Source organism: Lemur catta, chromosome 14 (assembly GCF_020740605.2).
Source record: "Lemur catta isolate mLemCat1 chromosome 14, mLemCat1.pri, whole genome shotgun sequence".
Classification (NCBI taxonomy): domain Eukaryota; kingdom Metazoa; phylum Chordata; class Mammalia; order Primates; family Lemuridae; genus Lemur; species Lemur catta.
In genome coordinates this window covers 9722899-9736648 of record NC_059141.1, presented here as the reverse complement: position 1 = coordinate 9736648, position 13750 = coordinate 9722899, and the positions used below count along the sequence as shown (strand labels likewise).

General features: G+C 53.7%; 1 protein-coding gene across 2 annotated transcripts in view; it reads left to right on the top strand.

The window, feature by feature from the left end:
- Nucleotides 1-13750, top strand: part of GRK5 (G protein-coupled receptor kinase 5) — a 185386-nt gene that overhangs the window by 131593 nt on the left and 40043 nt on the right. For both annotated transcript variants that reach the window (XM_045569276.1, XM_045569277.1), the window contains one exon: nt 5516-5593. In XM_045569276.1, coding sequence (XP_045425232.1) covers nt 5516-5593 — 78 coding nt within the window. The remainder of the gene's footprint in view (nt 1-5515; nt 5594-13750) is intronic.

Below are 13750 nucleotides of genomic sequence, written 5' to 3'. Positions count from 1 at the left end.
AAAGGGGAGAGGGTGAAGAATGCTAATAATTCTTCAGTTGCACATAGAGACCCTCACCCAGTACAGCTGGTGAGTTCAGACCCTGGGAGCAGAGTCATCTGGAAAAAGCACCACTTCTAAAACGGGCTTTTTTTAATTTCAAAAAATTTAAGGGGTACAAATGTTTTTTGGATGAATTATGTTATGCTGAAGTCAGGGCTTTCAGTGGACCGTCACTAGGATAGTGTGCATTGTACCCTATAGGTAGATTTTTATCACCCCCCACCCTCCCCCTTCTTAGTTTCCAATGTCCATTATACCTCTTTATGCCGTATGTATCCCTCATGTAGCTCTCACGTGTAAGTGAGAACACGTGGTGTTTGGTTTTCCATTCCTGAGACACTTCATTTAGGATAATGTTCTCTGATTCCATCCAGGTTGCTGCAAAAGATACTATTTCATTCCTTTATATGGCTGAATAGTACTCTGTGGGGGGGTGTGTGTCACATTTTCTTTATCCACTCTTCCGTTGATGGGCATTTAGGTCGGTTTCATATCTTTGCAATTGTGAATTATGCTGTGATAAACATTCCCATGCAGGTGTCTTTTTATAAAATGGGTTTATATAGTCGACATCTGTGGGACATCCAGTCTCCTGGGTGCCCCACCCGTATTCCCAAATAACATGGCTATTCTGGAAGCTTCCATGATGTCACCCCTAAACTCCAGTTGATTGGAGCAGGGGAGACCTGTGAGCCAAGGTGGACCAATGGATCCTTTCTCTGGAATTGGTAGACTTGAGGGGAAGCCCTTCTCCGCTGGAGAGGGCTTAAAATAAAAACACTGGGAACCGCTCACAGCCCCGGTTCTCGGGCTCTGGGTCCAGCTGCATTTCCTTTCTCCGCAGCTCGGTTGTTAAGCTCATCCTCGGATTCCAGGGGCCACGAGATTGCAGTTTTGCCTAGACTAGGTTAGTCTGGGATTCTTCTCACTTAGAACAGCAAAAGTAATGGGGAAAGTGAAAGACCTTTGCATGGGGGCCTTATGAGCATTAGTTGGGCACAGGGACAGAGAAAGAGTTCTGAGGGGGCAGGAGGAAACGCAGCTGGCAGGGGGTGGGGTGGAGAGCCACTCAGGGGCAGACGGGAGGCAGGACAGCCCCTCTGCTATGGGGCTGCCAGCTGCCAGGGAACTGTTGCCTGAGAGAGGGTGAGTGTGTCCCCTCCACCTGGGAGAGAGGTGGATTCATCACTACCTGAGAGGGTGCGTGTGTCCCCTCCACCTGGGAGAGGTGCACCTCCCCTTTCTTCCTTCTGTTCAGCCGTTGTCTGTGGCCAGGATGTGATTCACAAGCTGGCCGCTGTGGTGCCGTCAGGAAGGTCTGGGGTCACTGTGGGATCACTCCTACCACTCTCTGTCCGCCAGCGTGGACGGGGTCCACTCGTCCCTCCCTTCTCAGGTTCCCTCCCCTGTGTTGCCCTAGGCTGGGCCACTGAACCCCTCCTGACCCAGGCCTGAGTGGGCCGCTCAGATGGGAGCCCAAGATCAGAGAACAGGTGGTCTGCCCAGGGGGCACAGGCCTTGGGGTTGGCCAGGCCCATCTGACCCGGGGGGGGGGGCCCTGGGGACGCCCCCCTCGTGCAGTGCTGCGCAGCAGGGCGGGGAAGGTGCGGGAGGTGGGGTGGCCCTGCAGGCAGCACCGGCGAGATGCCGGGGCCAGTGTGGGCAGATCTGGGTGCTTCTCCAGCAAGGGCTGCGGCGAGCAGTGTGCCAGCCAGGCACGTCACTTGTCCCTGCCTCGAGGACTCTGGAAAAGCTGACCACATCGATAATTACAGAAGCTGGGGATGGCAAGACCTCATGGCATCTCTGACATCATCTTCCTGTCAGGGCAGGAGAAGGTCTCCAGGGAGAAGGAGGTGACAGCTAAAGTTAGTCCAAGGCCAAGAGGAATTCAGCCCAGACTCAGCTCTCTAAACCAGCGCCGGTTTCTTTGAAAATGTGGCAGGTTCTAGAAATCATCTGAGGGAAATGTGTTTTAATAGCCAGGACATATTTTCACTGGCATTTTCTGAGATTAATGATGCAATTAGAGCAGGCCAAGAGAATGAAATATTAGGTTTATAAACTGAGATGTACATAGATGTTTATACTCTTTGGCAGGCACAGATATATGAATAATTCTTTGTTTCTTAAGCCCCATGTAGTATTTTGCTCTTTGTGTTCGAACAGCATCTCTCCCCAAAGGCCATCCCGGTGTGTGGCATAAACCACAGAGCAAGGAGAAGGCTCCTTAACTGGTGCCTCCTTGGTGGCACGTGGAGTGTATCTGGGAAGGGCAGCGTCCTCCGAGTGGACTGGCTTGGGCGCTTTCTGGCTGGTAGAGCTGAGCTCAGGGCAGGGACAGGGCTTCCAGCGGGCAGAGCAGCAGGGAGGACCCTGTGAGTCCCCTCTGTTGTGGGGGGCAGGGAAGAGGCCTATGCCCTCTCTGGTCACCTCGTGTAGGTGGAGTTCGCAGGGACGGTCCTTGTGTGTGGTTTACCTCTCTTCATTGAAGTCCTATCTGGCCGCCATCTCCCGAGTCAAATCCAGATGTCAGATTCTGGGTTCTTGGCACGAACTCTTATTCCAGCTTACGTTTTCTGATTTAAGCTGGTTGAAGCTTTTGTCTCACTACCTGGGCGAGGGTGTGCCCAGAGCAGTGCTGTCTAGATCACCAGCCTGGAGGAGTGAGATCCGCCTGGTGTGCTGCCCGCACAGCCCAGCGCCGTGGGGCCCTCGCTAGGTGGCTTCTCAGGACTCGTCCCCCACCAGCCCCGGCCCCTCGTGGGGTCACTGTGGAGACAGGGCCTGTCACTCCAGGTGACTTAATCAGCGTGGAAAGGAGGGCTGGAGGCCTTCCATTGGTTTTCCGCCTCCCAACACAAATGTTCTCCGAGCGGTGGCCTGGCATGGACTCCTCAGAGAAAGGCCCTTTGATCCTGGCTGGGGAGGCCTGTCCCCGCGTGCTCCCAGCTGCCTCCCTGTGGACCTCGCGCCCATCCGCCCGCCGGGCCTCTGCTGGGAGGCAGCTGACCTGAAAGGCGTGTTATTTTTTTAAGGTGGGTTTTAGTACCGAGAACAAGAATATTTTCAGCCTGGTTATTGAGGCTGATTAGTGAGCCCCAGACCTCCACTAGGTTAAATAGAGCCGCCTTCACAGATGTATTTTGGGACAGTGCAAATCCAGCGTTCTGCATGGGATTGAGTTACCCCAAGTGGTGGTCGGCCCTGTGCCCAGGGCCCGGGCCCTGCGAAGCAGCCCGGCTACATTCCCGTGGTGCCAGACCACGAGGCGGGGTGTCCAGGGGCAGCGGGACACTGGGCGCTTCTCTCCTCACCCTGGAAGAGGGTGGCAGGCGGCCCTGGAGCGCTCGGCCCCTGCAGAGACGCCGCTGGGGCTCCACCGCTTGCCAGCTGTGCTGGGTCTCCCCCAGTTATTTGGCCTCTCAGAGCCTCAGTTTTTTCATCTGCGAATTGGGAATAATAATACTTATCACATAAGATGAGCCTAGAATCACTACTCCATATGGGGTGTGCATTTGTGCGAGCGTGTGTGTCAGTTTTAGAGGATCATTGGGGAACACAGAGAAAACAACAGGAAAAAGTCAAGAAGAAAGAGCCACCTTCTCTCCTCAAGGCATCTCAAGAAACCATCAGTCCCTCAAGGCCCACCTTGAGGGTGGGGAGGAATTGTCCCCTGGAGAGAGAGGCTCAGACCAGGTGGCCCCATGGGAGTCCGGAGGCTGATGCGCCAGTCCTGGCCCTGCTGGTGCTGACAGCTGTGACTTGGGCAGGTCCTTTGCTTCTCTGGGCCTTGGTGTTCGGCCCCATAAAATGAGGGGTTGGATTCCTTCCAGAACCACCGTCCTGTAGCCCTGGGATCCAGATGATTGTAGTTCATGTTTCTCCCTTGGAGAAAATGGCTGGATCTTGGCTGTCCGTTAGAAGAGAGACAGCAAGACCAGGAAACTCGCTCACTTAGGATGGAAACGTGCCTGGCACCTCTGTGGGCACCACCTGTGCTCCCCTTTGTCTGGCCTGGGGAGGACTCGGACCCCAGACACTGAGCTGTGGGGTTTCCTCGACCTGGCGAGGGGCTGGGTGTCTCTGCACAGCAGGATGCCGGGGAGGAGTTTGGGTCCGTCTGTGCTGGTGTCATTTCCTCTGTCTCTTTTGAAAGAGCTGCACTTTTGGGCTGAGGCTGACAAATCCTTGGGTGGTAGATTTTGAAATGGTTATAAACAATTTGCAATTAGTTCCTTTGTCTAAAGGAGAAAGGCAAGCTCACTCAGACTTCTTGTTAGCTCAAGGCCTTTCATCCACATGGCAAGTGTGACGGATGGGAGTGAAGGAGCCCGTCTTGGGTCTGGTTTTTGGAGGTCTCACTTCTCTAGAGCTTGGGCCCCGGTGGCTTGGCTGGCTATCTGGAGGCCTAAGTTCCTTGGTGGTGGCGAGAAGGAGCTCTGGGCTTGGAGGTTCAAGTCCCAGCCCTGCTACCTCCAGCTGCTCGACCCTGGGCAAGTCCCTTTCCACTGCGGGTGGGACAGTGGCCCCTGTCCTCCCGCGTTACTACGCTGGTTCTTTTGAGGTTCAGATTTGAACATCTAAAAAATCTTTGTATGTTCACTTTGAAAACCAAAGGCATCCGTGTTATAGTTTACCCTTGCAAGGTGTCATATCACAATGGTGGTGATTAGGCAGCTGTTTATTATTGAGTATTTATAATGTGCCAGGCACTGCCTGGCAGGGGTGGGGAACCTACGGCCTTCTGATTTCAAGACTGTGCTTTTTTAAGTACCAAAGGAGGCAAGACAAGCTTCATCTTTCTCTGCTGCACCCCTTTTAATAAAAGGATTTGTTCTGCAAAATTTGGATTCAGTCAAAAGGCTGCACTTAAGGACGTAGAAGGCCACATTTCACCTTAAGGCCGCAGGTCCCCCACCCCTGGAAGTTTATCACTTCTGTCTGCACAGTCGCCCCATACGTAGGCACTGGTCCCATCTGCATTTTATAGAGAAGTTAAGCAACTTGTCTAAGGTCACGCAGCTTGCAAGGTCTGAGTGACTTAGGCAGCCTCTCAGTGGCCTTCTAGTTTGGTGGCCTGTTATTTTCCAGTGGGTTCTTTTGATTCGTCTACGCCGGTGCTCCTCATCCCCAGCTGCCCAGATGCTGGTCCTCGTGGCCCACCGGGGAGGGGCCGAGCATCAGCGTTTGCTCGGTGCTCCCAGGTGATTCTGACGTGCAGCCGCGAGCAGAGCCGCTGTCCCGAGAACCAGCGTCCACGGGGGAGTGCAGAGCAGCTAGGGCTGGACATCTGGGCTCCTCGGCCTGGTCTTCTCCCCTCTCTGGGCCTCAGTTTCCTGCCCTGTGGAAGGAAGGGACTGGTCAGGTGGCCTCTAGGGGGGTTTCTCCAGGGGCTCTAGGAGCTCTCTGGTTCTGTAACTACAAGGATCTCATGAGCAAATCTATTATTGTTTTTTTTCTCCTGTTCTAGGCAGAATATGAAGTTACTCCAGATGAAAAACTGGGAGAAAAAGGGAAGGAAATTATGACCAAGTTCTTCGCCCCAAAGGTAAGAGGCCCCCCAAGCCCCACAGCGGGAGGCACAGGAGGCGTATCCAGGAGTGTGACCCCCGGGTCCACGCCAGGCCGTGCGGGGGTCTCAGTGCCAGGCTGGTGGCTGCAGCGGTCTCCTAAGATGCATAATTCTCATCTTCCCCCAGAGACTGCCCAAGCCTGGCAGAGCTAAGAGGTGGATGGTCCAGCCCAGGCCTGGGGTCAAGGGCAGGAAGCCTGCTTCTTGGGGCCCAGCTCCCTCCAAGGGTCCCCCTACTGCCCACTGTCCACACACAAGGATTTGTGGCAGGACGGGTGGAGGCCTGGCCACGGTATGGATGGGAAATGCCCAGAAGAAAGGGCTCAGCAGGGTGATTCTAAGAAGCCGGCATGGAGGGGAAGGGGGGTCCCATACATCAGTCCTACCCTTCCCGCACCTCCTGCACCACATTTAGCCCTTGTCCTCAAGCAGGTGTGTTCTTCTCCTGCATCTGCAGTTGGCTGGTGGCCACATCCCTCCTGGGCAGGGCCCAGCCTCACACCCAGAGGCATTGCTCTTTGTCACGCCCTGCTGCGCACGGCCTGCTGGATGCCTTCACTCAGGCCCACACGACACCTGTCATCACCTCGCTGCTTCCGCTTGCTGTTTCTCCACTTCTGCTTCCGTCGTAATCACAAGCGTCTCTGAATGTGAACTGCAAACACCCCCGTCCTTTTGCACATTTCAGAAGTGACAGGATGAGTGGTCCTGGCGCCTCCAGACGCAGACCAGGGCCCGCTCGCTCCGGGCAAGGCGTGGCGCTGGGCGGGCACAGCTGCCCGTGCCATCTGTGGGCCCTGGGGCAGCGCTGCTCTGCTGTCTTCTAGATATGGCCTGTTGGTGTCTGTGACGTCTGAGCAGGGTCTCTGTTTACCCACAGGCACAGCCAGTGGCATAGTGACGGGGCTGCAGGTGGATGTATTTTTTATCTCTGGCCGCCACTCAGAATGGTGTGAGCACCTAGGCATAAACAGGCCCACCTTGGCCAGGCCTCCACATGTCCTGCCACAAACGCTTGGGTGTGGACAGTGGGCAGAGGGGCGTAAGTGCTAGCGGGCATGAGGATAACAGCTCCCTGGCTGAGCTGCCTCGGGGGGCCAGGCACCTCCAGACGTTACCTCTGGCGGTTCCAGCATCCACCAGAGAGAGCCCTGTTTACGGACAGGCTGCCGAGGGCTGCTCAGCCGCTGGTCCTCAGCCGCCTCTGCGAGGGCTTCGTCCCGCTGTGGCTCCGCTCGGCCGGGTCCAGCTCTCCTTCAGCACCCGCTTTAGCGCTTCCCTCTTTAGGACGTGTGTCCCTCCGAACAATGGCAACTAGCGTGTATCGAGGACCCGTCGTGTCAGACACACCTCCCGTTGCTGTCACTGCAGGATGCAGGTTGCACTGGCTCCGTCTTATGGATGAGGGAGGGGGAGGCTCAACAAGCTGTCACATCTCAGGCCACAGAGCTGGAAAGTGGCAGAGCCGGGATTTGAACCCCAGTCTGGGTGATTCTGAAGCCCTGGCTGTGTCCCTTGGAGTGCGGTCTTCCCTGCCCCAGCCCTTCCCTGCCCTCCACCGTCTGCCCGCCTGGCTGTAACCTGCGGTGAGGGTGCTGATCTGCTCGGCCCCACTGGCTCGGGGGGCTCTTTGGGCTGCCGCTGGGGACAGCTTCCCTCTCTCACCCCCATGGCCAGCCTCGTCCGGAAGCCTCTGCCGGCAGACCCTGCTCTGGGCCTCCGGGCCTCCCTCCTCTGCTCGGCGCTGCCTCCATCTCCTGGAGGGACGGGGCCCAGACTCCCCCTCGGCTCACAGGCTTTCACAAGTGCCTCGGAGCTTGCCAACATTTTTTCCTTAAGTACTCCTCAATTTTTAAATTTTAAGCCCCACCATATGTTATGGCCCAGAGGCCTGGGGGAGGTGGTCGGTGTGTGCCTTGTGTCAACTGTTTTCCTACAGTAAGTTCTGCACGGCCTCCCAGTCCTCCCCTAGTAGCTAGCTGAGGAGCCCGTGTTCTCAGCGCCACAGGTACCCCGGGTGCCGGGAGTGAGGGCCAGGCGAGGAGCTGCGCTAATAGCTGAGGCCTTTGAACAACCTTCAGAGCCACTGTCCCCAAACCCAGACCGTCCTTGCCTTGGGCCCCTCCTCAGTGTGCAGCTCCTGTGTCTCAGCTCTGAACAGTGTTTTGCAAAGGACAGGCCGTAGGACACTGATCAGCGAGTGGCTCTGTAGAAAAGGCCTCCGTGGTCAATTACGTGTGGGCGACGCTGCGTGCCGTGTCTCCTGGGTAGAGTCACCCAGCATGTGAGCATATTAAAGGCTCAGAAGTCTCTTCAAACCCTCGCCCGAAGCCTCCCTCCCAAGAGGCAAAGCCCACACTTGACACGCTGCCCCCAGTCCTGCATCCCCTGCCTACACACGCCAGCTTTGCTTTGGGGGTGTTGGAGGACGCCAGCCAAGGGTGGGCTCTGGAAGGGGTTGAGGGCCGCGGAGAGCGCACGGAAAGGCAGCAGAGGGCAGCGAGGAGAAGGTGGGCTTTAGGATCAGGTAGACCCGGTTCAAAGCCAGATGTGGCTTCTCTTGGCTGCATGGCCCTGGGAAAGTCACTTAACCTCTCAGTGCCTCAGGCTCCTCACCTGCCAAGGGGGAGGTGGTGGCAAGGATCACAGATAAAGCCAGCAAGGATGCAGCTCGGTAGCTGGTGCGTGTCAGACACCCGGTCAGCGGTGGCTGTCACCTGCCTTTCCCCTCCCTTCTCTGTGCTTTCACAGTCAGGCTGTCAGGACGAAATTGGGCAGACGTGGCCTTCCCAGCTGTGGAGCTGTGAGAAGCCAAGAAAGGGCCCAGGGGCCGCCGGCCACAGAGGGCTGGACACGGGGGCCGGTCTCATGCAAAGGCAGTGTGTCTGTCAGGGTGATTAATGCTAGCTGCCACAACAAACAAGCCCCCAAATCTCAGGGGCTTCACACAACAAAGTCTCTTTCTTTCCCATCATGATCTGATTGGGCCATCAGCTCTTCTGGGTCCTTCTCCACGGGTGACTCAGGGATCCTGGCTGCTTTTGTGGCTCCACCATCTTGAACACTGTCTCATGGTCACTGCCAAGAGGAAGGGAGGGATGAAGGAGGGACACGAGCCTTAACTGCCTTGACCCGGAAGCAACGTGTGACACTTCCTCTCGCAGTGCATTGGCCAGGATGAAGGCGGGGAATGTGGGGAAGCATGTGGAATACTGGGGAGCGGGAGCACCCCAGAACTGCGTCCTCCCTGCATGCTCACCCCTCAGCCCCCCGGCAGGAAACCGTGTGTGTGCACAGGCCAGTCTCTGGTGCTGGTTACACAGCCCTGAGTGTCTCAGGTTTGTCAGCTCGGACGAGCTGGCCAGAGGGCTCCACAGTCACATGGGACGTGTGTGCTGGGCTCTGTAGAGATCCGGGCAGCTCACCTTCCAGTTACCTGCAGACCAGAGGTGGTACAGGTGGACAGGTGTTCAGGGGCGGGGAGGGCCACTGTGAGCTGGAGTGGACCAGAAAAGTCTTAATTATGATAATAATAATGCAGAGAGTAGTATATGTCATCCAGCACTACAGACTTCAGTTTTTAAAATACCAGCTTTATTGCAGTCTAATCATAGAACTCACGTTTTTAAAGTGTATAATTCAGTGGTTTTTTAAAATGTGCAAAGTCATGTCACCATCACCAGTATCTGATTCGGGGGCACTTTAGCACCCCAGGAAGAAGCTGTCATACCCGTTAGCAGTCACTCCCTATTCCCCTGTCCAACTAGCCTACTTTCTGTCTCCAGGTCTACTGTAGACATTTCATGTAAATGGAATATCATATAATACGTGGCCTTCTGTGGCTGGCGTCTTTCATGCATGATGTTTTCAGAGTCTGTCCACGTTCAGCCTGCGGCGCACTTCGTTGCTTTTCGTGGCTGAGTAATGTTCCACTGTATGGATGGGCCACACTTTGCTCATCCGCTTATCAGCTGATGGGCATGCAGGGTGCTCCTACTTTTTGGCTACTACGAATAATGCTGCCATGAACATTCACATACAAGTTTTTGTGTAGTTGTATGTTTTCATTTCATACTTAGGAGTGGAATTGTCGGGTCACATGGCAACTCTGTGTTTAAACTTTTAAGGAGCTGCCAGGCTGTTTCTCGAAGCACTGCACATTTTTCAGTTCCCACCAGCAGTGTCTGAAGGTTCCAGTTTCTCCACATTCTCATCAATACTTGTTATTTTCTATCTTTTTAATTTTACCCATCCTAGTGGGTGTGAAATGGTGTCTTGGTGTGGTTTTGATTTGCAATTACGTAATGACTAATAATGTTGAACATCTTTTCATGTGCTTATTGGCCATTTGTACATCTTCTTTGGGAAATGTCTATTCACATCTTTTGTCCATTTTTAAATTGGGTTGTTTGTCTTTTTAATATTGAGTTGTGAGGGTTCTTGATGTAAGTCCCTTATCGAATCTATGATTTGCAAATGTGTTCTCCCATTCTGTGGGTTGTCTTTTCACTTTCTTGATGGTGTCCTTTGAAGCATGAAGGTTTTCAATTTTAATGAAATTCTGACTTCATTTTTGATTTTTGTTTTTAAATGACTTGTTTTTACTTTGTGATATCTGTCTTTGTAAGAAGGCCTCAGTTCTTTAGGGAGTGGACCATGTTTGGGGACAAAGTAAAAAATCATAGTGCACGTTTAGCCACATGACCCAGTCTTGCTTTCGAGAACGGGAGTCCCATTGCCTGTTGACAAGACCAGAGCCAGGCCTGGTCCTTTACAAACATTCCACCCCTTCCCTCCCCTGGGGACATGACAGCATGCTCCAGGCTTTGAGCCCTTCCGTGTCCAGCCCTGCACTGGTATCTGACAGACCTGTGCTTGGATCTTCCTAGCAAACCCCCAAAATTGGCATTAGTGTACCCATTTTACAGATCAGGTAACGGAGGTTTGGGAAGAGAAGAGGCTGGGCCAGAATGCTGGAGCCAGGGCTTAAGTGGAGCCCCTGAATGACCTGCTCCAGCAGCGTCATTTGTAGGACATTCTGCTGTGGTTCATTTTAACTGGGCCCTTGGGCAACCGTGTGCATCTGTACAGTGGAACTGCCCCACCCTAATTATTAAGCCTGGCAGCTGGTACCCAGTCGCAATGTGGTTCTGTTAGGGAGTATCAGTAGGTTCCAGAGAAAGCTCAAACCTCACAGGTGGTCCTCCCAGAAAGGCCTGCACATTGTTCTTCCTGGACAATGGGGTGAGCAGGTGGGCCGGGGCAGGCTCTGTCTAACTGGCACGGCATTCCTCTATGGGATGCTGGGAAGGCCCTAGTGCAGGCAGCTCTTGGAGCACATTTCCTGCCAAAGGTCTGCAGGTGGGATATTGTTCTCTGGGCCCTCCATAGACAATGACCGAGTAAGACAGAGAAGTGCATTCTCATCCAGGGGGAAGTTACCCATCCACCTGTGTTTCTGCACAAAAGAAATCTATTCCTAGTGCTTGTTTGGCTCTCCAGAGAGCATCCACCTTTTATAAAGAGCTTAAATAAAAGGAAATTATAATTATCCCAAACTCCCTCCTTCTCTGGCCTCTGGTTGACTGCATCACCTTCCTGGTGCCCTCTCATCCCCACCCAGGCACCAGCACCTGGAGTCCAGGGAAGCCCAGGAAGGCTGGTTCTCAGCTCTTTGGCCTTGGAGCGGCCAGTCGGCATCACCCCTTATCCTCAGGACCACGTGGAACCCCAGTCCTGCCACTTTCTGGCTATGCATCCTTGGAGCCTTAGTTTCCCCATCTGAGTATGGGGTTGATAACAATGGTCCTCATCTGGGCTTGTGGCCGCCAGCCATTCTCATAGCACTTTCATGGTTTTTGCCATATTTGCAGACTCCCTTTATAGTTATCTAAATAACTTTGTCCTTAAAACAACTCATCTTTTCACTTAAATGAGTTTTAAAAGGAATCCTTGTATCAGGAACATGCCTGCAAAACCAGCGTTGATTTGTCATACATAAAGATAACTGGAGAAATTGGTATCAAATCCAAGCTAAACACTCTCTTGCCTGCCTAAGGCTCTGAGCCGAGCCAGGGCAGGCAGCACAGGCGGCCCTCAGGGGTGGAGGGGCGGCTGGGCCGTGCACCTGGCTTTTCCAGCTTCCTGCCACAGCCCTGCAAAGAGACTCAAGGGCGGAAGGGGATTGAAAAGAAAACTGGAGAAAGGGACGTCCCGGAGTTTTCTTAGGCAGCAGCCGTGAGGGGTGGGGCATGGGCCTCTTCCTCTTCCACTTTTGGGAGCAGCAGAGAGAAGAATTCACAAGAAATCAAGCCACATTTGTGCTTACTAGTTGTCCTGGGGCAAGGCAGAAGGAAGTCAGCATTTATTGAGCAACTATTGCATGCCTGGAACTTCGCACCCCATGCTTTACTAAGTCCTCGTAAGAACTATCTGAAATGACAAGAAATGGTGGGTGGCAGCACCCAGGGGAATCTCAGGGCTACCCAGTTCAGGGCCTTGCATAAAGTTTTATCTATGTATTCCCAGTGTGCAAACAGGAAGAAATATCTGCTATAGTTGACTGGACCTCCCTTTGTCCTCCCTCCCCCTCCTTAGGCTCTGACTTTGAGGAGACCACTTAGGGCTCCATGGAACCCAGTTTGAAAACCACTGAGCTAAGCCAAACTCCTCATCTCCTAGATTAAGAAACCGAGGCCCAGTCAGGGACTGGACCCCCACAGCACCCAGCTTGGAAGAGGAGTGTCTCTCACTGGGCTTTCCACACCCCTGTGCTGGAAACATGGTTTTCCTCTTCCTGCCGTGGCTGGCTCGCAGCTGGGCTTGGGTTCCTCCAGGCTCTTATTCTTTGGGCCACTAAAGTGTCTAAATGCTGAGACGTTTGCAGAGTCTGAGCAAAGGCGAGAAGGCGGCTGGTGCCAGACGGGCCACCGTGTAAGCGCTGAATCATTAACTCTGACACTCCTTTACTGAGGGTGGGTTTTAGTGGGGGTGGTGGGAGAAAGTAACCCTCATTTAGCACCTCCTGTACGCTACGTGCTTTACAGTTTCAGTTCCTCCCATCTTCATGAGGGTCCTGTGTAGTAGACACAATTGTCCCGATTTTGCCCTGGGTGGTCAAAGTCCTTGAGCTGGTAATCGTGCGACTGAGAGAATTGAAGGCAGGGCCCGAAGCGGATGCCTGTGTGCAGATGCCCACAGCAGCATCATCCATGATGGCCAAGAGATAGCAGCAACCCACGTGTCCGTCCATAGATGGACGCGTCGGCAAAATGTGGTCCATCCACACAGCGTGATGTTGTTCAGCCTCACAAAGAAATGAAGTGCTCATGACACATGCCCCAGCGTGGATGAACCCTGAAGACATTATTCTAAGTGAAAGAAGCCAGGCATCAAAGGCCATATATTGTATGATTCCATTTCTAGGATGTGTCTAGAAAAGGCAAATCCGCAGAGACACAAAGTAAATTAGAGGTTACCAAGGGGCTGGTGGGAGGGAGGGAATGGGGAGTTCTTGCTTAATAGGTAGAGTGTCCACTTGGGGTGATGAAAATTTTTGGAAAAGGATAGTGGTAATGGTTGATATGATGAATGCAGTTAATGCCACTGAATGGTACACTTGAAAATGGTTAAAACGAGGCTGGGTGCGGTGGCTCACGCCTGTAATCCCAGCACTTTGGGAAGCCAAGGTGGGAAGATTGCTCAAGGCCGGGTGTTTGAGACCAGCCTGGCCATCCGAGTTGGTCCACAAAAGAAAAAAAATTAGCCAGGTGTGGTGGGCAACAGAGCAAGACCCCATTTCTTAAGGAAAAAAATGGCTAAAATGGTGAATTTTATGTTACGTATATTTTATCACAACAAAAGAAAACGAACAAGAAAGGAAGAATGAAGCGGGGCTTTACCCCCATCTGTGCAGTGCTGAGCCCGTGTCGATGCCACCTCTGTGTTGTCCACTGAAAAGTGACCCAAAGACAAAGATTCCCCCGAATCAGCTTCTCTGTGTAGCAAGAGGCGCACGGCCGGATGGGTGAGTGAGCCCAGGAGGCGAGGTGGCGCTGACGCCTGAAGGATGTGCCTGCCGGCTGGTCCCCTCCTGGGCCCTGTCCAGCGCCTTCCCCTTTGCGCTGTGTCGGT